At 36.0% G+C, this 27,496-nt stretch overlaps 1 protein-coding gene and 2 long non-coding RNA genes across 3 annotated transcripts in view; 2 read left to right on the forward strand and 1 right to left on the reverse strand.

The window, feature by feature from the left end:
- The first annotated feature begins 1,143 nt into the window (after window positions 1–1,143).
- LOC119084800 lies at window positions 1,144–1,758 on the forward strand. The gene is made up of 3 exons (XR_005089147.1): window positions 1,144–1,194; window positions 1,395–1,598; window positions 1,670–1,758. It is a non-coding gene; the product is annotated as an uncharacterized LOC119084800 (long non-coding RNA).
- Window positions 1,759–4,818: 3,060 nt separating this feature from the next.
- LOC119084803 overlaps window positions 4,819–27,496 on the forward strand; it is a 39,035-nt gene continuing 16,357 nt past the window's right edge. Inside the window, exons 1-6 of the mRNA XM_037194872.1 lie at window positions 4,819–4,913; window positions 9,807–10,309; window positions 15,662–15,803; window positions 17,358–17,518; window positions 17,573–18,625; window positions 24,824–24,904. Of these exons, the coding sequence (XP_037050767.1) occupies window positions 10,207–10,309; window positions 15,662–15,803; window positions 17,358–17,518; window positions 17,573–18,625; window positions 24,824–24,904 (1,540 nt within the window). The 5' untranslated portion in view covers window positions 4,819–4,913; window positions 9,807–10,206. The remainder of the gene's footprint in view (window positions 4,914–9,806; window positions 10,310–15,661; window positions 15,804–17,357; window positions 17,519–17,572; window positions 18,626–24,823; window positions 24,905–27,496) is intronic.
- LOC119084820 overlaps window positions 8,344–27,496 on the reverse strand; it is a 33,274-nt gene continuing 14,121 nt past the window's right edge. The window contains exon 4 of the long non-coding RNA XR_005089151.1: window positions 8,344–8,364. This is a non-coding gene — a long non-coding RNA (uncharacterized LOC119084820). The remainder of the gene's footprint in view (window positions 8,365–27,496) is intronic.

A 27,496-nucleotide genomic window follows, 5' to 3' on the forward strand; every position in this document is an offset into this window, starting at 1 on the left:
GTGGCACCCCGGACGTAATGTACTATTAGATTTTTCCATTTTATAAATATAGCCTGTAAACTATATATAAACTTAAATCGGTGGCCTTTGTTGACGCCGAACTCTTTTCCTTTCTACTTGAAATGTGGTGAACGAAATTTCTTTCTACTGATCAAATAAGAAATTGTGATGATGAATTAGCACCGACGAATTTATATTTAAAAATGAAAAACTCTATATGTTACTCGTAGGATTAAATTAAAGGGTTGCTTTCAAGTTATCACATTTCTAACAGTACTTGTCCATTATAAATCGCTTGTAATTAATAATAATTCACTGTTAAAAAATCTTTGTGTAACAAATATTTGATTGTTTATGTATGTAAATCAATAAGATCGATGAGACTTAGTTTTATTCAGTGGTTATTGATTTGTTTTGTTCAAAATAAATTTAAAGCGTAAAAAAATTGTATTTTTATACTTATTTGTAGGTTTTCTTACTTTTGATTACTTGAGTTTCATCGAGTTTTTTCTTTCAAAAGAAAAACACAAAGAAAGAGTGGAACTTTTAATTAAAGTTTCATACTTGAAGTCTTAAAATGATCTAAGTTTTCGAGATTTTTTAGTTTGAATTGTGAACCGGATAACTTCATAAAAATACATGGTTATACTGAAAAATTCGGTAGTTTCTAATCTTTATCAGACACTATTGAGCCTAGGCGGAAGGCTTAAAAAATTGCTATACCTTTATGGCAATGTCGGAAAGTAAAATTGGAGCTATATTAGAATGTCTTCATCGGAAAGTAAAACAGAACAGATCTGACGAAATCATATTTATTTGTGTACCGAACGAAGTTTGGACTACATGCGAAAGTGCCTAAAATCAATCGTCCAAAACAGGTACAGAAAATAAATTTCATATAAGGGTCCAAAAACCCGAGAAAAATCTCAAAACTGCCTCATTTTCGGTCCCAACACATGAAAAACTAAACAGAGTCGATTTAATATGGGTACTCAGATATCGAAGGAAACGACATAACCAACGCTTCAGCTCGAATTGGACCACCTATTTGTCCAGAACCCATGATGGTTACACAATACTCATTCATAAAACAAAAAATTAAAATTATCAAAGAAGCTGCGTTTCATAATCCATGTATTATGGTATAGCAACAATCTATCGAAAATTTATTGCAACACTACGTTAATCATTTTTGTAAGTGACTTAAAATAGCTAAATTAGGAAGAGGCTCTAATTGGATTATGTTTGTGGGAAAGTGTGATACTTTCTCTGATGGATTTGTTTATTTATAAAACCGTGCTTCCCCGCACTGAATACACTTCAGTGTTTCTCTCCGAAAGAAGTAGTCAGCTTCGACTTCCATTTACGCCGTTCGAGTTCGTCTTTTATTTTAGTCATGAAAGTAATATTTGCAACGGTGTGTCTACTCACATGGCTCAATTTGATATTTGTAAGAGCCCAGAGGACCGACATTTCAGCAGGAAAGTTTAATTACCCCAACAACGTATTAACTGTTTCTAACCAAAGCCAAAGGAACGAAGAAACTAATGAGCGCACTGTCAGACAATTGAGTGGTGTCACAGGAACAAGATTACCAAGTGAGTTGTTTTTGTTCCAATATCGATTCAGTAGAAGGAATCAGAATTATCACAAAAAATTTTACTTGCAGGTTCTCGTGGTGGAAATCGTAGATTACGTCGTCGTGGATTCTCACCTGTATTCGTAGTCACTGGTTAAAACGCTTAAAGTTGAATAAATTTAATGATTAAATTCAATTTGTTTGATGTTCTTTTCGTTTTTGTTGTATCGGTTAGTATTTTGAGTATGTTTTGTGGTGCTGTATCAAATTAACTTTTTAGAGGTTACTACCTAATTTGAAGAAATATGTTGATTGGTGCGACTGAAAGTCAATTTTTGTAAGCAATCGTTTTTTAATTAAACTCTGCCTGCTCCAAGTCTTCAATAGTAGGGTACATTGCGCGTACATACTGCGGAAATAATTCCTTACATGAGTGAACAATTTTGATATAAGAGCAAACTCTTAAGTGTGTTGTTGTTTCGTTTACCGAAAATCAAAAATTTGTATTAGGCCTGTGTCATGGCCGCATGAGGGCATGATTAATAAATGATTTCAGCATTAAACACCGCCAGCTACCGTAACAAATTTAAAAAAAAAATCGCATCACCATGTAATTGAAACTTAAATATGTCGTAGAGTTGAAAAACCCTCGTCATATGATCAACATCATAAAACGTGAGATTAAAATACCTCTAATTTACTATAAAAAAAATCGTTTCTCCGTGAAGAGCTATGATTTGCACTTATATAGCGACTTGACCGACGTGACTCTATTGCACTGATAAAAAATAATTAAAGCAAAAGCCGCGGGCATCGTTGCATATATATAATTGATGCCTCGTAGTCGAGAGAAGCGTCGATTGCAAGTGAGTCCTGAAACTGGACAGTGCAATGTATCAAACAAATTTTGGCACTGTAAAAGAATGTGGAATAAAGAGTGCTCTGTACTGTACTCTGAGCATCACTATTTTGAGCAAAGTAACAAACAAGCAAGATCGCTGCACAAATAGTTTTTTAACACATAAGTTGCCTAAGATCCAGACTAGTTGTGGTAGACAGGCAGACACGATGAAGTTCAGAAATGGAAGTAACAAAAAACATGTTAGGAATGGCTACCAACTTGGGTTTGTAAAATAGACTCGCACGGAACAAAAATATCGAACACACAAAACCACTCCCTATTAACCGATTCTCATGAACTGCCGAGTCCGTTCGCCGGCTGCATATAAGCAAGCTTTTTCGTCATTTTGAACGATGTGAATTACGAGCTAGTAAAGGGTCAATGCAAAGCATGGTGCTTTGTTCATGGAGCTTCACTGATGATGAAGGTGTTTGTGACAAACGGTTTTCAAGCCCTGCTGGTGAGTTTACATATGCCGTCACAGCCCACGGAAATTGTAGGTTTGATTCCAAAATGATCTAACCAAAATTTTAGTATTTTTTCCAGTCTACTCAGTAATAGTACATTATTTTATCTGCGTGTGCAAGAACCCACTTTACCTCACTAAAAACAAATGGGTAATCTCAACCTATCGGTTTTTCTCACTATCAGATAAAAGATTATAAAACGAGCCGTCAGAACAGTCGGAGCGTTTGCTGCGACTGAGCCCCGTACGAACCCGTACATCTATTGCGCACGTGACCCTAGTTAGTCCATCGCCCTACTCTTACCGTAAGTCATCTGCGCCCGTAAACGTCGGTAAAGTAAAATTCTTATGAAATTTGTACGTCTTAAAAATTGCGCATAGCGCAATTACGAAGCCCCGTACGACGTTCCTTTCAAATGTAACACAAATTTAAAATTGACCTAAAATTTCCTCAGTCCTATATTAACCTATATTTACCTTGTATATAGCTCAAAATAACTATCTATACCGTTATATAGCTCAATATAGCTATATATATTTATATATAGATATCCACATTTGGGATCCTTGAAACACCCCACACACGTAACTACTCACTTCCCACTGATCAGTGACTTTGTAAGTATCATTTTCACCGATTTATATTTATTTTACAAAAATCCAAAATGGCGGCCGACGGCCATTTTGTTAGGAGGTGGAAAGTAGTACGGCTGCTTTACATTCGTTAGTACCTTTCAAACAAAAAAAAATCATGAAATTCGGTCAAAGTTTACTCGAGATATTAATAAAAAACACCACCTTCACTGTACGGCCGAGTAGCCGGATATGAGCTCACTCCAAGGGACCTAGCTCACGCTCCGATCAACCTAATTTCATAAACATTTTTTTTCCCTGATTGGTACGGTCAATGCCTATCTAACAAAGCAAAATCCATCAAAATCCGTTCAAATTTGGCCAACCTACAATCAAAAACGGCTTGCCGCCCTGTACCTAGTTCACACCAAGGAGTCACGAGTCGGTCATCCAATTTCCATAAACTTTTTTTTTTGTCGATAGGTATTGTAAATACCTTTCATTTGATGTATCACTTACCAGTGTAGCCTTTAAATGGCCAGAGAAATCTTTGGAAAACGTTAAATCACTTATGGGGCCCCAGCTCGGGAGGGGTCGACCCAAAATTACCTATCTTCGAACTTAGCCTCACAATTTCAACTACCTTTCAGGGAAAAAAAATTTTTGAAATCGGATTTGATTTACACAAGATATCGACGTGACAGACGGACAGACAAAGTTTTTATTGCGGATTCGTCATATATGAACATAGGCAAACACTTTGCCCTTACCGCCTGCTTCGAATTCCATCAATTACACACGGCACCGTAATCCTATAAGCCCCTTCGTACTTCGTACGGGGCTAAAAATGGATCTGATCTAATTAAATAAGTCGTCAATTTCGCAAGACAGTTTTAGCTGCCTCTACTGATTTAGACGTCCATCCACTAAGGGACAACAGAAATGAAGGCGATCTTGATGAACAACAGAAATGAACATGAGTACTCCATTGCCCGATAGAATTCGTTTTTGCATTTCCTTTTCACACAACGTTCTTTCTGTATTAACTTGTCACCTGTCGTCATTAATAAACGTACAAACGTTGTTTAAAATGCGATTTTTTTTCCATACATTTCACAGTGTGCAATGGTTAGATGGTTTGTTTTGTACGCCCGGCTGATTCCTACAATAAAATGAATACTTTTACACATCCATTTTATGTGGTTGTCACATAGAGTGTGATTGAAAATTAGAAGAAGACAAAAAAGAAACATTAATTCTCTAAATGAACGATCAATTTTTATTTCAGTAGTTTTTGTCGTTCGATCGCGTTCGCACGCTACATGTTTAATGTTTTAGCAGCGCTAGTGTGTTTCTGTTTCGGTAATTTGATTTCTGTTGAACTCTCTTTGTGGGTGAGGATGCGCGATCGTTAGTTAGACGACTTGATTGATTTAATTTGTTTTTGTTTTTTTTTTTAATGAGTATCAATCGTTGGCGGGAAGGTTTATTTTCAATTTTATATTATGATAAACGAAAGCTAGATTTTTATTATTTTTTTAAATTTTGATCTCAATCAACGATTAAAAATTTTGTGCTTCATCTAAAATTTACCAATTATTAAATCAGTGCGGCGTAAAATCGATTCGATTTTTTCGGTTAAAAAATATAGAGATGAACAAATAATGTGGCACTTGCATAATTTTTATTTCAATTGAAAATTGACCCACTTAATAGTCGGATACAATGATTGAGTCTATTGAAGTCGAGGATTAAATTTTGTGTGACTATTCATTGTGTGATCAATTGATTTGTATTTTTTCTGTCGCAGAGGAGAACCTATACGTTGAGTAAGCTTATTTCACTTTTGTTTAAATGCTCAAAGGAGTCAACTGCCAGTTGTTACGTTTAATTCAATTAAGTATGGCTATTTAATTATATTTCGTTGGAAACCCTATTTTGAGCAAAAAATTGTTCTACGCTATGACAAAATTATGAAGGTCTACATTTTTAATTAATTTCACATTGTAAAATTGAAAAATGTACTGAAACTCTGTTTTGAAACTACGATATAAAATCAATCAAAGGTTTTCGAGGCATGAGATAGAACAATTTTTTGTTCTAAATGTAATCGTTTTCATCGTTTAAAAATTACTTCGACCGATGCTACTTACGACTAGTCCTGAAAAGTTCCACTTTTCATCACTCGTAACAAATAATAATAGTTATCAAATGAATACACTAAAGTCAATTCAGTGTTCATACTTGAAGCAGTGGTATTTCACAACTAAATAAGCTGGAACGAATGCACGATTTTGTATGTTTGTTGAGCGAACGGAGGTGCAACCGGAACGAGGACACTCTATGTGACCTATATTTTACCATATTATGTCACATTTACGTAGTATTACACAATAGTTATTTGCATGACAAGGGGTCAAAGTAAAACGAGCCGTCAGAACAGTCGGAGCGTTTGCTGCGACTGAGCCCCGTACAAACCCGTACATCCATTGCGCACGTGACCCTAGTTCGTCCGTCGCCCTACTCTTACCGTAAGCCTACTGCGGCCGTAAACGTCGGTAAAGTAAAATTCTTATGAAATGTGTACGTCTTACAAATTGCGCATAGCGCAATTACGAAGCCCCGTACGACGTTCCTTTCAAATGTAACACAAACTACACTTCCCACTGATCAGTGACTTTGTAATTATCATTTTCATCGATTTATATTGTTTTCACAAAAATCCAAAATGGCGGCATACGGCCATTTTGTTAGGAGGTGGAATAGTACGGCTGCTTTACATTCGTTAGTACCTTTCAAACAAAAAAAAAATTCATGAAAGACGGTCAAAATTTACTCGAGATATTGACAAAATACTCCACGTTCACTGTACGGCCGAGTAGCCACATATAAGCTCACTCCAAGAGACCTAGCTAACGCTCCGGGGAACCGAATTTCATAAACTTTTTTCTACCGGATTGGTACGGTCAATACCTATCTAATAAAGCTATCTAAATCCGTTCAAATTTGGCCAGCCTACAAGCAAAAACGGCTTGCCGCCCTGTATCTAGTTCACACCAAGGGGTCTAACTAACGAGTCGATCATCCGATTTCCATAAACTTTTTTTTTGTCGATCGGTATTGTAAATACCTTTCATTGACGTATCACTTACAAGTGTAGCCTTTAAATGGCCAGAGATATCTTCGGAAAACGTTAAATCACTTATAGGGCCCCAACTCGGGAGAGGTCGACCCAAAATCGCCCATCTTCGACATCTTCGAACTTAGCCTCACTATTTTGACTATCTTTCAGATTTTTTTGTTTTTGAAATCGGATTTGATTTACTCAAGATATCGACGTGACAGACGGACAGACGGACAAAATTTTTATTGCAGATTCGTCATCTATGAACATAGGCAAACACTTTGCCCTTACCGTCTGCTTCGAATTCCATCAATTACACACGGCATCGTAATCCTATAAGCCCCTTCGTACTTCGTACAGGGCTAAAAATTCAACCGTGTACGAGAGTTGATGCCCGCGCCGAAGGCAAGGGCCTGAATCGCACAGGTTGAATTTTTTACTTTAGCCTTCACTCGTTCGGGCTACAATTCGCGAAATTACCTAAAATATACCGTCCACAACAGATACGTAATAGTTGTTTGTGTACCTGTTTTGGACGATTGATTTTAGGCAATTTCGCGGATTATAGGTCGAACGAAGTGAGGCTTACAAGCGAAAGTGCCCTAAATCAACCGTCCCAAACAGGTGCACTTGTAAGTTTTCATGCAGAGGGCCGGAAACCCGAGAAAATTTGAAAAATTGTCCTCATTTTCGGCCTCGAAGCATGAAAAGAAATTATATACTGAATCAGTATTTCTGATAGAAGGAGGAAATCGAATAAAACAGCTCGAGACATTTTTATCATTGAACAATATAATATAAATCGGTATATGCAGTCTGTTTCGACTATCGTAGGTTGCCTGCGATCTACGTCGCGCAATGTCAAAAATGTATCGGAATGTTGATCTTCTCATTCGATATCATTACATCCTTCTATCAGTATATAAGTTCTTTGAGTTGAAAACGTAACTTAAACTGCGTTGAAGTGATTTTTTATAACAATAATGTGCTCAGCACTTGCGTGTGGTAACGGTAACCGAAAATATCACTTGACAACATAAAATCATCTTGTCTTCCTTTCATTTAAAATTCTAACTGTACATAGCGTTGGCCTAAGCCAATAACAGTATCATATCTCTAGGCTGTTCACCTAAAGCTCCCAGAAAAGACTAATTACACTATAATGACTACTTTCGTACTTGCCTGTGTGTGTGAATTAATTTTATATCAATGGAAAAGTGTGCTTATTACCGCGTGTACTCACAGAGATCTATATCCACAGTTCAACTTTCAATTAAAAATTAAATAAATTTAAATCACATAAACCGCGCTACCTTTTTTTTACATCTGAACCCAGATGGTGTTAAATAATTATAATTAATGCAAATGAAAGGTTACGGATAACATTATAGTAAAAATTTCCGATTCAAAATTTACTATAGCAATATCACGAAATATTAATAGACGAGAGAAAAAATACACAAACAATTTATTGTTACAAAGCTGTTAAAGCGTGGTTCATTAACATCCGCCGTGTCCATTCAAAAGTGTAACAAGAAATAATAGTTATTTGTGTATCTGTTTTAGATGATTGTTTTTAGGCAATTTCGCGAGTTGTAGCCCGAACGAAGTGAGATACTTAACAAATTTTTCATGTAAGGGGTCCAAAACCAGAGAAAAATCTCAAAACTCCCTCATTTTCAGCCCCACATGAAAATAGAGAACGTCAGATTTTTTTAACGCTAAATGCCACACACTAAAATTACGATTACGGTGAAGTTTGAACCGAAAATTGGTCGATTCCACGAAGTGACTATTATTTGCTACGTTTTTGGTTACAAAACGTCACTGTGATTTATTGAATATTTATTGAGGAAATGTTTCGCGGGGTAGGTAAAATTTCATTGAAAAAAAATTTTGTGTCCATTATTTTACATTCAAAAAATGGAGGCTCGTGCCTGGTTTCTCTCTGCTAAATTAATTGTCCAAAACAGATACGCAAATAACTATTTTGGACCACCATACACTTCAATCTAATTAGTATACTTCTTATTTTCTCATGTACAACAAACAAAATGATTGGTTTGAAAATTCCTATCCAACAACCGAACTCGGAACCGAATTATCGAAAAAATAGAAAAAAGGAAGAAATGCCACCATCCAATAATAACGTGTCGAATAATCATAAGTTTTAGGCTACAACACTATAGTTAGAGTAAATTATCGTGGTTCGTGCATCGTGCTCTCGCGGAAACTAGTTTATGAGAATTTCACGTCACAATAGTTATATCAGAACATTCATTAGCCATCACAGCCTAATTCGTTGCAGAATTTAAGTAGCAGCGTTATTCTAAGATCTAAAAGAACAGGTTATGATCTCTGATTTGATCACAAAAAATTCTCGTCAAAGTCGACGAAGGAATGTGTACGAAAGACGGTATTTTACTTTACATAATAGGTAACGTCAGATTTTTAGACGTCAAATGCAAAGACGGTAACGCTAACGCTCATCGAACGTTAAATGCAAATGAATGACAGTGGAACTGTCAACTAAAGAATAATTAAATTTTGACTCGACGGACTTTCATCAAACAGAATACCAGTTCTCAGGACTACGGTCGAGTAATTAGTTTTTCCATTGGACTTGTATTTGCTGAGCGATAAAACTTTCAAATCATGAAGTGATGCATATGTACAAACAAGTTTTTCCAAAGTCTTGTCTCTCGGCAAATATAAATCTGATTTAAAACTATATTACTTCACCGTAGCTCTTAAATTCTGGAATTCTGTTTGATCAAAATCAGTCGAGCCAAAATTTAATTATTTTGTGTTGACAGTTCCACTGTCATACATTTGCATTTAATGCTGGATGAGCGTTAGAGTTACCATCTTAGCATTTAGCGTCGAAAAATCTGACGTTACCTAATAAACATTTTGCGAGTTTTTTTTTGTCTACACAAGCCCGTCAAATAAGAAAATATGTATGTATTGCTTGGTAATGTGTGAATAAAAAAAACTGATAATCATCAACCGCGAAAAACAGCGTATTTTTTGCAAGTAATTGCTTGATGTTACAAAAAAAAACTTTAAGACGAAACGAAGAACAACAAAAAACGACAGTCAAAGTTAACGGTCGCGGTCTTGGCCATCCACCTAATCTTTAAATTTTGTTTCGTACCGTCAGTTTTTGCCAGAGAGTCAAGTTTAATGTGTATCATTATGATCAGTTGTGAGGTAAAAACCAAATAAACAATTTTACGTTGATCGATAAACAGCAACCGTTAGTCGATGGATTTTATTTAAAGGAACTGCTTGAAATACTGATGATTTATAATGCGAACATATCAAAATAATAATTCTGGTTTTTAAAAGAATAATTCTATAAACAAACTTAGTGTTTTTTGTGCAAAAAAATTCCTATTTTTTAATCCAACAAACGTGTTTCTGAATCTACCGAAAAAATCGCTGTTTTTTTACCGTAATGCTTGTAAGTCGTATTATCAGAAAAAAAAATCAAATGACTCGATGACGATTAATTAAAATTAAATGTGTAATCAACAATAAAAGAAAACATTAAAAATAAAATGAAGATGAAACTAGTTTGGTTAGCCATAACTTTCTGTGCTACTGCCACACATACAGCAACTGGAATCCAAATTGACAATCAATTAATTTCGTCCAAAAATGGTGAGTTAATCATTCGTGTTTGTTTAAATATTTTCAAATTAAATCCATTTCTATTCACCTAATTTATATAATTTGCATGGCACACTGGCACACCGACTTGGCCTTTGATTAACACCGAATCTCTCATCTGCCTACTCTGAAAAGAAAATTACCACAGATTTTAAAATACAGTACGAACCCTTATACGACTAGTACTGGTACTATTATTTTTCATGCCTTGGGCATAAATTACGGAATTTTTCTCGCAAATTATGCCCTCAGCATGAATAGTTATTTACGTATCGATTGAGTACTACTCAATGAGTAGGCCGAAAGAGTTACGTATTAAGTTTTGTATGCTTGCTAAGAGGACCGAAAGTAGAGAAATGTCAATTCAAGGGGCGAAAGCGAAAGCTTTCGCCCCGCGAATTGACAGCTTTACTTTCGGTCATCTTAGCAAGCATACAATAGTTGTATACGCAACTATTTCTGTTTACTGTTTTAATATTCCTAACCTTTCCGACTTTACCGATTTTTTTTACATAATTTTGAATTGTTGAAGTTTTCAATTTGCTATGAAAATCCCCCTTGAAGTTTGTTAAATTTTTAATTTTTTTAAACTTTATTATGGTAAAGGTTTTATAAAGGTGAAAGTATCATAAATTGAATTTTTCATGTAGATGGAAATGATCCAATGTACTAAAACTCAAAAATTTTCAGTTGTAGGATTTTTCTCCGCCCACCTATATAATACTCGAATGGTGTTGTGTGAGGTATCGTTGTAAAACTGAAGAACTCTTTCAAATAAAGTAAATTTAAATTAAAGTGATCGATTATGAGTTTATCATGATTTGAGATCCAGTATAGTCTTTCTTACCGACCATTTGAAGTGTTTTTATTATATTTGTAAGGTTTCTTATCTGTTTTTTCAAACTTTCATACATACATGTATGTGACGACAGTGGTTTGATTCTTCTATAGATACGAAGTGCAATGTATCTATATTTGTTGAATTTGTTAAACCAAAAGATGAACCGATCATCATTATATTGGTTAACATCGAATGCTAAATGCATTCATCACATCAACAACGAATCCGTGCCATTAGACAGGCAGCATGTCGAACAAATAGTAGGACTTGTGACCACTGTTTAAGAACCTTTTAAATACATGAAAATGTTCGTCACGTTTTGTTCATTCCTTGATAAGACGATAACTTGACTCAACTTGTTTTTATTCGACGATGAATTAAATTCCTGAGGTTAAGTTCGAACATAGGCTATAACAGAAAAGTAATCTTAAATAGAAAATTTTAAAGATTTTGCGGCCAGAGCAAAGTGAGAGCCATAATTCTGACGAGTTTCATTTTTATTCAAAGCCAGAAATTTGCCTTTTTTCAGCGTCATTCAGCAGACAATTAGATTTTATGATATTTTTATTCCTATTACAAATAACTATTCGGAAAATCAGTCATTAAAGGTACCTGACCCACACAGAAGGTGATGCCTAGTTTCTGCAAATAGTGCTTCATGGAGACTATTTGGAGTAACTGGTCCCATTTTTTAATGTGTTCGACAGAAAAATTCTCAAATATTCATCTAAGTTGTACCTAAGTTTATTTAACTGAACTTTTAAGAGGAAATTCTAAGTGAAGAAAAGAACAACTATAAGTACGTTAAATAAACAAAATTTTGAACTCGAATTTCTCCGTTTATAAGAAAAACGTTCTGCGAATAGTCTCCATGAAACACTATTTACAGTTCCTGCGAATAGTCTCCATGAAGCATTTCGAAAAAAAACATAGCTAACGCCGACCCGTACGAAACACCTATTCGTATCAAAAGCCTTTAATGTGGAACTCTTCATTTCTCTTACTTCATTTTCTTCTCTGCTGAAAAACTATTCTCCCTTTAAAATCACTTACATTATCCACTCTTTGCCTTGTTATCATATACAAATAAATTGCCGGAGGCAATATAGACAGCCCCGTACGAAGTCAACTTTCATAAATTCCTATTTAAACAGCTATATACCGCTATATTTACCTATATTTCACTGTAAATAAACATTTCACAGAGGAATATGCTATTATATAGCTCTATATGCCTGTATATAGCTCAATATAGCTGTATATAGGTATATATAGATGTCCATATATGGAATCCCTGAAACCCCTCACACTTAACACATTATTTCCATGTTAACAGAAACTCTCTAAGCATCATTTTTCCCACTTTATATCACTTTTAATAAAATCCAATATGGCCGCCGGCAGCCATTTTGTTAGGAGACCGGAAATAGTACCGACGCTTTACATTTGTTAATACCTTTCAAACAAAAAAAAATCATGAAATTCGGTCAAAATTTACTCGAGATATTGACAAAATACTCCACGTTCACTGTACAGCCAAGTAGCCAGATAAGAGCTCACTCCAAGAGACCTAGCTCACGCTCCGGAGAACATAATTTCACAAACTTTTTTTTCCCCGATTGGTACGGTCAATACCTATCTAATAAAGCTAAAACAGACGAAATATGTTCAAATGTGGCCGACCTACAAGCAAAAACTGCTTGCCGCCCTGTGCCTGTTCCACACCAAGGGGTCTAACTCACGAGTCGGTCATCCGCTTTCCATAAACTTTTTTTTTGTCGATCGGTATTGTAAATACCTTTTATTTGACGTATCACTTACAAGTTTAACGTTTAAATGTCCGGAGATATCTCCGAAAAACCGTAAAGCACTTATTGGGCCACAGCTCGGGAGGGGTCGATCCAAAATCACTCATCTTCGAACTTAGCCTGTATTTTGACATTTCCAAACGGAAAAAAAAAAGAATTTTCAAAATCGGATGTGTTTTACTCAAGTTATCGTGCAGACAGACGGACAGACAGACAGGCGGACAGACGGACATTTTTTTTTCGCGGATTTGGCATCTCTAGACAACCACAATAGGTTTCCCCTTACTCAGGGAGTCCAATTCGACGTGTTACAAACGTATGCGTAAACCTATAAGACCCCAGTACTTCGTACGGGTCTAAAAACGAAACTACTCGATCAACAAAATAGTTATTTATCTACCAAGGTAGGTATGAAGGTATTTTTTCGCACTAGATGTCGATTGTCGACCCGAGGCGAAGCCGAGGTCGACAAGACGTCGTGTGCGAAAAAATAGCGGCATACCTACCGTGGTAGATACAACGTTTTTCGCAATTTCGGGCCATAATCACCTTTCCAATGCAAAACATGTCCTACATTTTGTTCCAAAATTCTTGTGTATACAGAAATTCATTTGAACGATCAAGAAGGCTGCATTATAATACACATTGCAATGTGATGTAAAGAGACGCGTTGAATGAATTCGAGTAGTCAATGCTTAGTATATACGCTTCAACAATACGTTCGGTATAATTGTGTGACTCTATAGCCGAATGGCTATAGTCGCTGCTTTGTGCTCAAAAACCTTTTGGTGTCGGGGGTTCGATTTCTGGTCAATGCAAGATTTTTATTTGTAAAAATTTAGCCTTCGTTGAAGGTAATAGGTTCTTTAGCGTGCGAAAAAAAAGTTGATAACGCACTGCGTGCGAAAAAAAGTTCATATTGCGCTGTGTCCGGGAATACAGTGAAATAAATACCTTCAAAACGACATTAAATGGATACATGGAAAGGTGATGATTATGGACCGGAATTGCGAAAAAATTAAACTTAGCTTCATTTTAAGTGAATTTATTTGGTATTTCAAAAGGTGTCGCAAAGATGTTTTATCGCATACGCGGTGTGATTCCCCGAAAAAATTATTCACCTAGGATATATAAACAAACATTATACTTCTGTCAATACTCTCTCTAGCATCCAAACTCTCTCAAAAATTCGACTTAGGGGGGAAATTAAGTTTGAGAAACGCTGATTTTTAATATGACTTAAACACAACAACAACAACAACACGAGCGAACAAAGTAGCAGTGATTCATAAACGTATCTACCACCTTAATAATTGTAGTTTGGTTGCTAGGGAGGGTATTGCTTCTGTAAATTGTCAAAGTGTCATTCGCATATCTTGTTGCCTAGTTTTCGCTTATGCGATAATAGTTATTCATGCAACAAGAATCGTATGAAGGTATATTATCGCACTAGATGTCGATTGTCAACCCGAGGCGAAGTCGACATCGTGTGCGTGTGTGATAATATACCAGCATACGATTCGTGTTGCATACAACGGTTTATGCAATTTCGGGACGGAATGAACTGTTTCTATGCTAAAACACGGAAACATACATTATCACACAGACACCATATTGCCTGGCCACTGTTGCAATCCTGAGAAACTTTAGTGCAATGCAAATGTTAGCAGCAACTAAGTCAGTTGACACCTGCCACGTCTCAACAGGCAGTGGCAAAAATATTTCCAATGTAAGGAGACTAGTCTTTACTTTATACACGGATATGTTAAGCGAATCATGAAAAAAATGAAATTGTATTTTGTATGAAAATTTTCTATGTAAGAATTTGTTCCATTTTTTTTATGATTCGCTTAACATGTCCGTGCATAAAGTGAAGACTGGTCTCCATACATTGGGAATATTTTTGCCACTGCCTGTTGAGACGTGGCAGATGTTAACTGACTTAGTTGCTGTTAACATTTGCATTGCACTAAAGTCTCTCAGGACTGCGAACAGTGGCTTATGTGAGAGAGGTTTTGTTGTGTATTTAAATGAACGTCCCATATAGTGTAGATAAAATGTGCTGTCGTTAATAAACCTGTTCACGATTGCTGGCTGAAGAAAAATGAATTAATGTGTTCAGTCTAAATACATTAGATGAGTTTCTAATATCGCACTAGCGCGATAAATTTTTTTTCGCACTCTAAAACTACGTGCAATAATCTTCTTCATTACGTTATTAAAAACAGGCAAGAAACAGTTCGATTCCGTCCCGGAATTGCATAAAAAAGAATATGCACGTATGACAAGCCGTCTTGCAAGCCTCGACCGCTTTGTCATACGTGCATAATATTTATTAAACTACTCCTACTAGTCAGTAAGAGTAGCTCGAGAATGAATCTTATCTCTTCTTCGATTTTCTTGATGTAGCTGATATTTGATTTACTGTTGTTTAAATAGCTAGTATTTTATTATTTACTCAAACAATAATGGTTATATAAGAACATTAAAGTGAAATCATTAGAATACGCAAAAGCGAAAGTTTGCACAATCAACTAGATAATTGTACTTTTCCGTTTGGTAGATCGCACCCACTGTATTCTTAAATAGCATTTGCACAATAAAACTTTATTTTTTCCTTCCTTGTATTACTTGATTGATAAATAAAATAAGAAAAACCAAAAATAGAAATTTTTTGTATCTTTACTCACACAGATTGTTTTGAAAGAATTGTCTTGGAAGCCATGATTCCATTCGACCGAACATTTCGCACAACCGACACAAATAAAAAACAAATTTGTGAGAAATTATGCATAGCTGAAGGAGACAAGTGCCAAACATATTCCTTGGGTATTAGGTATATTTGTTTAAATTTTGTTTGCTTTTTCGTTCCACATTCCAATTTTAAGTGAATTCTTACACCATTCATGTTTGAAAACGATACCATTATCAATGTGAAAAATTAAATTGAGCTCAGTTTATTTTTTATGCAATTAAGTGAGAGAGTATTACAGACTACAGACTACGTATCCTGTGAGCGATGTCGTTTAACCAGTTTTGCGGTTCTTCTGCCTTTTTCAACACCTGCCAAATATAGTACCATTTTGTATAAAATTATTTTTACAGTGTTTTTTAGTTGTATGATACACTGTCTAGTTTCAGTACCCTTTGATTTAGGGTACCATGCATGCTTGAAGTGTGTTCGAAGATTGCCTGAATACAGTATTCGAATAAAACGACATTATTATTCCATTCATAAATTGTGTCATTTTAGAATGAAAAACATCGAGATATTTAACTGTTAATAATGTTGTATTACAAAAGACTTTCGATAGACTTACTTTTGAAGAAAAACCCGTACTTCCACGTATGTAATAAAGGCATACCAGGCTTAATCTACATTCGTTAAAAAAAAAACCTAAGCTGGTAAACTGGTAAACAAATCGTTTAAACTTCATTCCACAATTTTAAAACTAGTGTTACCAAGATATACAATTCCAGGTTTTTCGTCTTCATATCGTTTGAATCTCTTATGTTACAAGCTTCCTCGTACCTACGCCGCTTAGCTTTCCGTTTAAGTGATAATTTCTGCATGCAATAGAAAAGAGGCGGAGTTTTTATTGTTTAAACAAACTGTCAAGCAAACGGATACATCAACGGCGTCAATAAGTACGTGTAGCGCTGCATGTGTGCTCACAAACAATGAATCAGTAGTCAAAACAAATATTTTTATGGTCGTAGAGGGCAGAGGAGCCGACTTTTATCAGCTCGTATGAGGCAAAATTTTGGTAAACAAAATGCGACCGGAAGTCGTATGGGGCATCTGACCCTTACGCCGCACAGAACTCGGTGCCTCTGGTAGAGTGGATGTCTTCTTAATAAAGTGATCTGAACAGCCGTAATTTACATACGAGAAAATTTTAATTTTTCACAAAGGTCCTAATGCAAATTACGGCAGTAAGAGCGTGACTCTCAGCTCCGATTCTCGTGAATTGATGAACTCGTAACTTGACAGTTGTCACCTAAAAGGTTACGAATCGAATGGACCACTCGTAGCTTTAAGGTCACAACTGTCATGTTATGAATTTTTAAATTGACGAGAATCGGCGCCATGTTGGTAAATATTTTGTATTTACAAAATGTACGTCATTGTTAGGGCACGCATTGATAACAACACACACACCCACATTGTATATACCAGAGAAAAAAACGCTCTTAAAACGCACTGTACCTCCCTATCTTACAATGCATAAAAAACTTATCGATGTTTTTCAAGAACCATTTTTTTAAAGAATGGTACGATACTGTAGTTAGATTGAGTGGCTTAAGTGGCTTAAGTTTGACTGATTTGTAAACGGAAAGAGTTAGTTTTCACAATGTTTTTTTTTTGCTTTCATTTCATCGGGAAAAGCGTTAAAGGTAATGGTACTTGTCAGTTGTCATCAAATAAAATTGATTTATCGACTGGCCGACGTCCATCTGGGACTCTATATGATCCTGATTTTGATATCTACCAAAGAAAAGAGAATTGTGGCAACTATGATACAACATCCAGCCCTCCCCTACCAGGAGGTACTATTAATTCAAATAAATTTGAAATCTCAAATTTCATTGATCGACTTTCAGGCTTCGGCCCAAACATACAGATCGCATCAACGTTTCCACCAAATCGACCGAACAACGACCGACCCACTACACCTAATTTTTCCACATCCAACCATAAAATTCCTGACGGTTCCACTTCCACAACGCCGGACGAATCTAGTGTTCCCCCAACGGGTACACAGAATCAAAATGGTTCAGAACGGCCCATATATTCTGGATATGGTGAGACAACCAATCAACATTATCCGCCAGAAGATATCTACCCATCGACTGAACGATATCCAAATAAAGATCGATTTCCTACAAGTAAATATCCTACCGAAAGTACTTATGGAACTCCGAATACGTATCCCACAAACGATAAATATGGAAGACCCACCTATGCAGTACATCCACATGAAGACACTTATTCAACATCTCTACCGACTCATTCTAGCGAAACATATAACAGTCCCAGCTACCCGACAACAAACCATGATCATTTCAATTTCCATCACGACATTTATCCCACATACTCATATCCGATGTTGTACGAAAACAATTATCCACAGCCGAACGACTACGGTCGGTTTCCCAACATCTATGCCCAAAACATCCCGACCATATTGACTGACTACTACGGTCCCGGAGAGAATTATTACCAGCACATCAAACCAGATCCATCGAATCGACCACCCGATAAGAATGATGACAATTTTTATTTGCCTGATCATAGCTACAATCCTATACCTACACAATCAAATCGCGATCGACCGATGCATTATGGGAATGACCGAGATCGCAACGGCCAAACACACTTCGAATACGAACCAAATGGAACGAATCCGATGGGCTACGGTGACAGAGATCGTACTCCGAACGGATATAGCAATCGACCGATGAACAAGCCAAATGAATACATGGATCGCGATAAGCCACTCACTGGCGGGTACGAATCAATGCCGAATTCATTGTACAAGCCAAGTAGTACTCAAAATTATGGTTATGGAAATAATGACAAAGCGGAAGGTAATTATCATGTTGCTAAGGAACCGATCGAAACCTATTTTAATCCTGATGACTATTTACCAAAGCGTGAGTATTAATTGCATCTTACATTGTTTCGTAGTTCGCTTCAAGATCATTATCATTCACATTGTCATTATGGCATCACCGCAAAATCATAAATAATGAATGGCCAATCTAAACTGGCCACAATGCTCAATTTATTTTCATTAAGATTTTGTAGTCTTTTACGTAAAGCAAAATAAATGTAAGAACTACAAAATTCAATAGATTTGTTCCAAGGAACTGTAAACACGAACATCGACCTACTGACGATATCATCCATAGCGGCAAACTTAACCTCAACGTAAACAAATTTTCTTTGCTATTTCTTTGTTCAAACTTTCGTCAACTTAAAAGTTGATGTTATATTTGCCGCTATGAATGAAATTTGACAATTCGAAATGGCCTTGGAACAAACTCATAGTCCAGTATTGATGTACTCTCAGCGCGGCCGTGTTGGGTGCAGGTTGAAGCCTTTTCAAATTCACTTTGGTGTAAATGTATACGATAACGCATTTCTTCGAGTTTATGTGCCTCAATTACAATTTTCGTAGTTCTCGTGATAAAAAGTTATGTGGATCACACGGGACGAAAGTAAAGAAATTCAACCGTGTGCGAGAGTTGCTGCCCGCGCCGAAGGCAAGGAAACTCGAAGAAATGCGTTATCGTATGATGAACTAAACCAAAATATGCTGACATTTGCGGGGGTCCAGGGGGCGGCAGCCCCCTGGTATAAGAAAATATTAATATTATCAACCATCACAACAATCAGACGTAAAAACAACAACAATATCCTTTGAATTATTCGTCATCAACTTTGTATGTTAACATTAATCAGAGCACTGGCGCACGGTTTGTTCAATATTGATCAAAGTAAACATCTTGACAAGAATTGACTTTCGCATTATGTACATAGACTTTCGTATTATGTATTAACCGATTTCGATACATAACTTGCATTTTTTTACTTTCGCTTCCCGTTTGGGAACCGAAAATTACAATTTTCGTAGTTCGTATGATGAAAAAACAAAACCTTGCTTGGAAATCGTTAGAAATCTTAACAGAAACTAACACGATATCTCCCACGTAACAAGTAAATTGAACAAGTCTGTTGATTCGCACAATTATTTAGTTATCTACAGATTTCGAAGGTATAGTGGGCCAAGGTGTATAGTCTTAGGCCGTGGTTCTTCATCAACATTTTTAACAAAGAATGTTTGTAAGACTAACGTTGACGCATCTAAACTGTTTATGTCTTTGATGTGCACACGACGTCTTGTCGACCTCAGCTTCGCCTCAGGTCGGCAATCGACATCTAGTGCGAAAAAATACCTTCATACCTACCTTAGATAAATAGATAAATAAGTATCAGTCAAAAAACCCTGAGGGTGAAAGTGACGCAAGTCCTTGTGTCTACCTACAAAATAACTGATGTCGCAATCGGCGCATGTACGCAAAAGTTTTATCAACAAAAAATTGGCACAAAAAATTTAAGATTGTGACGCAATTTTTTTTTAAATTTTCTTCTGTATCCAGGTTTGGGAGTCATTGGAGCCAAGGGGTGGAAGTCAGAAAGTTGTTGTTAATATGTTCCTTAGTCCCTTAATTTTTTTTCATTACACTAACTACGAAATAGTTATTTGGATCACAAGGGACGAAAGTAAAGAAATTCAACCGTGTGCGAGAGTTGCTGCCCGCGCCGAAGGCAAGGGCCGCAATCGCACAGGTTGAATTTCTTTACATCGTCCCGTGTGATCCACATAACTTTTTATCACGAGAACTACGAAAATTGTAATTGAGGCACATAAACTCGAAGAAATGCGTTATCGTATGATGAATTAAACCAAAATATGCTGACATTTGCGGGGGTCCAGGGGGCGGCAGCCCCCTGGTATAAGAAAATAATAATATTATCAACCATCACAACAATCAGACGTAAAAACAACAACAATATCCTTTGAATTATTCGTCATCAACTTTGTATGCTAACATTAATCAGAGCACTGGCGCACGGTTTGTTCAATATTGATCAAAGTAAACATCTTGACAAGATTTGACTTTCGCATTATGTACATCGACTTTCGCATTATATACATAGACTTTCGCATTATGTATTAACCGATTTCGATACATAACTTGCATTTTTTTACTTTCGCTTCCCGTTTGGGAACCGAAAATTACAATTTTCGTAGTTCGTGTGATGAAATAGTCATTTCCGCTTACCGAATGAGATGCGAAAGTTTAAAAATTCAACTCTCAGTAAGCCACGACATCACAAGAGGTGCGAAAGTACTTTCGCCACCCAAACGAAGATGCGAAAGTAAATGACAGCAACAACAGAGGAGCGAAAGTACTTTCGGCTCTCAAACGAGGATGCGAAAGTAAATGACAGCAACAACATGTGTTCCGTCTGGTGTCGTTGTGATCGCTGTGATTGTTGTGATAGAAAAGAACGTCGCCATTAATTTAATATTTTTTCTTTTACCAGGGGGCTGCCGCCCCCTGGACCCCGGCATATTTTAACTTATTTCGGTAAATTTCATCAGTTGGAACGTGTTTAGGAAGCTCAAATTACAATTTTCGTAGTTATTGTAATGAAAAGTTGTATGGATCACATGGCACGACGTAAAAAAATTCAACCTGTGCGATTGTGGCCACGGGCTGCAAACTTCGCACACGGTTGAATTTTTTTACTTTCGTCCCTTGTGATCCAAATAACCATTTTGCGCTTGAAAACTAAAATTCGACGGATTTCGAGACGCAAACTATGATCGAAAAGTTCAATTTTTCTTTACTTCTCAGAGAGAGGGATTTGCGGCCAAGAAAGTACTACTCGGACATTCTCTCTGTCCGAAAATGGATTTTCATCTATACTTTTTCGGACGCGATCTAGTGTGCATGCTTTGTTGTTGAAATGGCTGTAGAGTGATTTCTTTGTTAATTTTGTTGTGGTTTCGTCTCATTTCAGTTTTCAAGCGCAAAAAACGTAGTTCGCAACTCGCGAAGGAATATGATTTTTTTTATTTATTCTTACGCAATAAGCTACCTGACTAAACTGAACTCAAAATAAGTTTTCATATTCGGTGTGGTTTAAGAGACCAAAACTAATTGATCAATTAAAAACAGAACCTGACTTGTATCACTTTGCATTTAAATCGTTCGGTATTTATGTAGTCGGTACAGCAATTATTCAACGAAAACTGTGTATGTATTGTGTCAAATGAAATTGATAGCTTCCACTAAATTGAATGAGAGGGCAGCAGGACATACTTATTGTATTATTAGCTTTGAAAGCGCTGTGGGTTGTGTAGAACAAGAAACTCTTAAACCACACCGAATAATGAAATCTTATTTTGAGTTCAGTTTATATCACTCGTAACGAAAAATACTATTTTTTTGGAAAATTTTGTAGTAGATGACTTGCGTCACGCCCGCTTACTGACGTGCGGGCATGATTATCTACTCCTAGTGAAAATATTCATAATTTGCAAGCAAAACCACATCAACCCGTAAATAACACAGAATCCTACTACACATGGTCATATCATGGCCCTACGTTAGTGAAGGGCCGTGACACAAGTCCGTTCACACTAAAAAAGTTGAAGAAAAAAATTTCAGTAGGACTGAGGAACATATATGCACGACTTTTTTTTTACTTTTCCACACTACTACTCCCCACATATTTTATTCGTAATCTGGGTGTCCATACGAGTTCAAGGAGCTATCACACGCCACATAAAGTTAAGATTTGGCCGAGATATTAAATTTTAAAACTTGAAAATTTGTAGAAATTTGTATGAAGAATAGTTATTTACGTATCGAATGAGGAGGCCGAAAGAGTTACGTATTAAGTTGAAAAGTTGAAAAATGTAAGCCCAAGGGCCGAAAGTGACAGAAAAATGTAAGCCAAAGGGGTGAAAGCCAAGCTTTCGCCTTATGGGTTTACATATCTGTCACTTTCCCGCAGTAGGAAGCATATAATAGCAATAGTCATGTCAATGATAAGTAAATGCATTTTTTTTACCAGAGCCAATTTTTAAATAGTTTTACTTTATCTAAATACTACAAGTTGAAAATATTCGTAATTTTCAGCAACAATCTAGTTGACAAACGCATAACCAAATAGGTATTTGCTTTGCTCATGCATTTGACAGAATCGTACTACTATCGACCAAAACCACTTACAGTGGAGGTTTGACGCAAGTCCTGTTATCCACTTACAAAAGATCTGATATAGGTGGGGGTGACGCTTACAGCTCTTCTTTTTCAGTCTGTTTCTATCCACTGCTAGATGACGGCCTCTCCAACTTCTTTCCATTTCGTACGATCCATTGCCATTTGCTACCAGTTTGTACCTGTTCTTAATTCCGTTTGTCCATCTCTCTGGTGGTCTACCTATAGCTCGTCTTTTATATGGTCGCCAGTTCATGATCTTTTTGGTCCAACGTTCGTCTGTCCTTCTTGCAAGCTCGACTAGCAAAAATAATAGCAAAAATTTTACCGAAAAAATTCAAAAAATTGCTTTCGCCCCTTTGCCTTATATTTTTCTGTCACTTTCGGCCCTTGGGCTTACATTTTTCAACTTTTGTCCCCAGTAGGCAGCATATAAAACTTAATACGTAACTCTTTCGGCCTCCTCAATCGATACGTAAATAACTATTGATATGATTCAACTAAAAGTTTTGCAAGTTCATCAGTAAAGGCCCGTTTGCTTTGACAACTTCTTCCGACATATTGAGCATACCAAGTTATAGTTATTACTCTGCAAATTCAAACAGTCAGTGCAGCAATATGTTCGTTACACATTACAATTACAATTACAACAGGAAAAATTTCGCATATCGAGTGATACATTATGTGGTAAAACCATCGATATAATATATGGTAGATTGGTACACACGAAGAACAAAAATTTGGAAATATATCACACACAACGACAAAAAATTTTAATCACAACACAAAACAAAGCGAAGGGACATTAAAAGGGATATTCAAAAAGGAAGGGGACATTAAGATTTTGAATTTATATGGCTTTCTTCCGCACGCTTTCTCAGAGCGTAAGTTACGTTACACATACATTCTTACATTCTTTCGGCACAAACGTTCTTCGTGTGTACCAATCTACCCTATATTACATCGATGGGTAAAACTAAATCAATTGTTTTAATTTTTTAAGTCATTTTACTATACGTGTGTTCAAATATTAAAATGCCAGACAATTTGTGCGAGATGAGATAAGATTCAATGTCACGTTTTGTAATTTTCGAATTAAATCTGATGAATATAACCATTCTATGTGTGTTCTGTGAACAGAAATTTTTATTTTTTCAATGAAAACAGCATATAGTATAGTATTCATCGATGCCATCATTATCTCTATCTACGTCTACATAATTTTGTATCGTTGTTTTATTCAACTCACACATTAATTGTACGTTTTAAGGGCCGATATACACTGCGCACTGAGTGAAATATTCGCAATGGTGAGATAATATCTGATAGTTATCTATATAATCTCATAAAACGTCGTGCATGAAAGCACCAGAGATTCTAAAGATAGATTTTGCCGATGTTGCCTGATAAGTAACCCCAGATATTTTGCGATCCCTGCAATTGAATAAAAGAAGATAATCAAAAATTTCCAATGGCACTGCCACATAAATGACACAGTAAACGTACGTCATAGAATTTTAATTTTAAGTAAACCTTCAACAAAAAACCAATTGAAACTCTGGCCGGTTTAGTCCAGCCACGGAGCTTTTTACGCAAAATGCACCCTTCATTTTTTTTGTAATGCCAATGAATTAGTTACAATCGAAATTAAAGTATCTTCTTCGGATTTCATCAGCGTTAGTATTAGGGCACCACCATGATGGTAGCTGATTCAATTTTAATAAAAACAGTTCAAATTCTTGAAACAATTTCCTGCGACGCGACAGTGAAATTTTGAACATCGAACCACTTTTTTTAACAAAAAGAACCGAACCTTTTTCTTGATTAAGAACCGAGACCCGAAAAAGTATTTTTTCCACCAATAACCCAACCGTTTTTGCAAAGGCGGGAAAATAGTTCCGGCACATTTTTTTGTTTCTACAAGGAAAAACGTCGGACATATTACCTCTTTAGTGCGAATGTGTATACCGGACCTTAAATCAAAAGAACTATCTTACAGTAAATCCTATCTCGTTTGCAAAAAAATACGCAATACTGTTATAAATGTTTCAGGTAAACCTGGTGATGTAACCGGAACTGGCGGTAATCATGGTTCCATGGGTCCTGGTGTTCGACCAATGGATGATAATCGACGTAAGTTCTTTTTATTTTCTTAACTTTATTTTAGTCATCAAATTATCATAAAACCAACCAACCAAACGATTGTAAAGAAACAGGCAAACACTTTGAGCGATTTTAAAAGTTTCATGCCCAATAAACCTGGGATTTTATTTTTATTTAGAGAGACCTGTTCAAATTATATACAGTGTTCTTGTGATATTTTTTATGTTGTGAATCGTTCGCTTAACTTGATTATAATTGTTTCGAATTAGGCGGAAATATTGGTTTTAGTTCACATATTTATCTTCTTTAATTGACAAACTTGAGTAGATTTAACAGACACTTTGGCGCTTTAAAACACATTAAGCAGATTGAATTAGTGACCTTGTCTTCAGAAACATTGCTCAGAACTGAACAATATTTGTAGAGCTTTTAATATATTTAAGATAACTACTTTACGGAATGATGTGTTTTAAAGGAAACACCAAATTTCAATTTTTATTGGCAACATTTCGGTCTATATACGACCATTATCAAGGCTTATGACTCCTTTAAACTAATATTTAAGATTCTGTAGAGCCATGTCAAGGTGGATTTATGATGATTATGTTCAGAATGGACATTCAGGACAAAAATTGAATATTACGTCCTTAAACATTTGTACATTTTTTGACGAGTTAAAAGTTTCCACACAGTCAGCGGCACTAAACATCCAAATGTAAGTGTTAGCGTGTTTTTTCATGACATTTTTCTGGACTATGCAATGCAAACGCCGATACCATCACAAATTGTATTTATAATTAATCAAATCTTAGTTTTGAGTATCGAGAATATCCACTTCCAAACAAAAAATACACACCAACCCTGTAACTAGGTATCGTATGAAGCCGTTAGAGGGCAGCCCCGTGATTAAGAATAACATAATATTAAAATCGAGTGTACGACAAAACTTTGAGATGGACAAATATTTCTTTGTTTGGGACTTGGGTCATTTTTTTTTGCTTTAAATTTGTATTGCTGAGTTAGCCTAGAGTCTCACCTTTCCAAGGTCGCCGTGAATATAAATATAATTGGACAACTATTCTGGCCAATCGTTATTGGCGCATGTAGCAAACACTAGCCAACACACCGCGAAAAATTAATGACATCCAATGGAGCCAAGTTATAAATTGTGATATCCCGCAACCACTCATATAACAACATCTTACATCTTACTAAGGGTCGATATCCGTTCAAAGTATGGGACAAGTGGGCTGGCCTGTAGAGGCGCCACATTTTTTTCATAGTACCTCATTCTCTGCGGCCTATTTTCACTCTATTACATTTCTTCTTAGTTTCTAAACATCATTCTACTATACTTGAAATAACCAAAATACTTATTCAAAACAAAATATCTTTTTTCCGCTGTCAAATGTCAATTTAATTTATAGTTTTGAAAAACAAAAAAAATAATTAAAATTTGCATTTGGTGTACTTGGAATTTCAATTTTAGGATCATCGGTGCGAAGAACTTTGTTAAATTCCGTCGCCGACAAATAACTTTGCGTTTGTATATGTTCGTAACATAACATTGCATGACTATACCTAATGCTGTAATTAAAATTGTTGTTGCGAAAAGTCGCATTGTTTTGCGCTTTAAATGTTTTGTTTTTTTTTTTTTTGGAAAATTTCATTGCCATTTCGTTGTCATGAAAGAGTTCATCATAATTCTGTTATTAAACATCGATTTTATTACACATTTGATGTGAGATAAGTTTTTTAATTGTTAGCGCCAATACTTCGCTTAGAATGACGTATACAGAGCGTTAGTGACATGACGTTTTCGTAAGTTTTTAATGCTTGATACTGGAAATAGAGCGTTACCACCGCTTAAAAACGTTAAAAGATAACTGATCGTGTTTATTGTGTTCATTCGATTAATTAATTAAAATTTTAGGAGAGGAAAAAACGTTAATATAACATGCCGGTGGAAGGCCACGGGTTAGATTCAACCGAATTCGACAATTCGTTTCGCTGACTCAGCGACCATGAACGATGCGGTTGCTTAGTTCCGGAAATAAATACGAAAAAGTCTCAAAAAACCCTAAAATTGACACACGGCAACTACTTGGCCGATTTTGCCCATCTTTTTACGTAGCACTTCACTATAGTCGACCCTACCATAACTTTGTAGCCTATAGTTTAGGTGATTTTGCATTAAAATTGTGAAATTTTCCGTAGCTATTTTCCCTAAGGAGATAGTCACCCGAGATAGTGAAATTTCCTAATTTCCTAACAACAAAGGCTAACGAAATTTCAGCTGAGTTGAGAAAATGACTATTACTCGGGAAATGAGTTTTAAGACTCATGTCAATAACTCATTTTCTGCATAGCTGTGAAAAATGGGAAACTTGATTCAACCAAGATCCGAAAAATTTTAGAAACGTAATTGAGACATATACTACAGACGCAACCACACAAATCTACAAACAGTCATCGCATACATCGACCGTTAATCATACATTTATGCGCTGAAGATTTATCGATTACTTTAGGGCATTAGCATCGTCCGTTAGGTCATCGCCAGTAAAATCTTCATTTTCCATTGTTTCGCGAAAACAAATAAAGATTTTTTTTAAAGAATCA

This window comes from Bradysia coprophila, unplaced genomic scaffold, assembly GCF_014529535.1.
Source record: "Bradysia coprophila strain Holo2 unplaced genomic scaffold, BU_Bcop_v1 contig_94, whole genome shotgun sequence".
In the NCBI taxonomy this organism is placed as follows: domain Eukaryota; kingdom Metazoa; phylum Arthropoda; class Insecta; order Diptera; family Sciaridae; genus Bradysia; species Bradysia coprophila.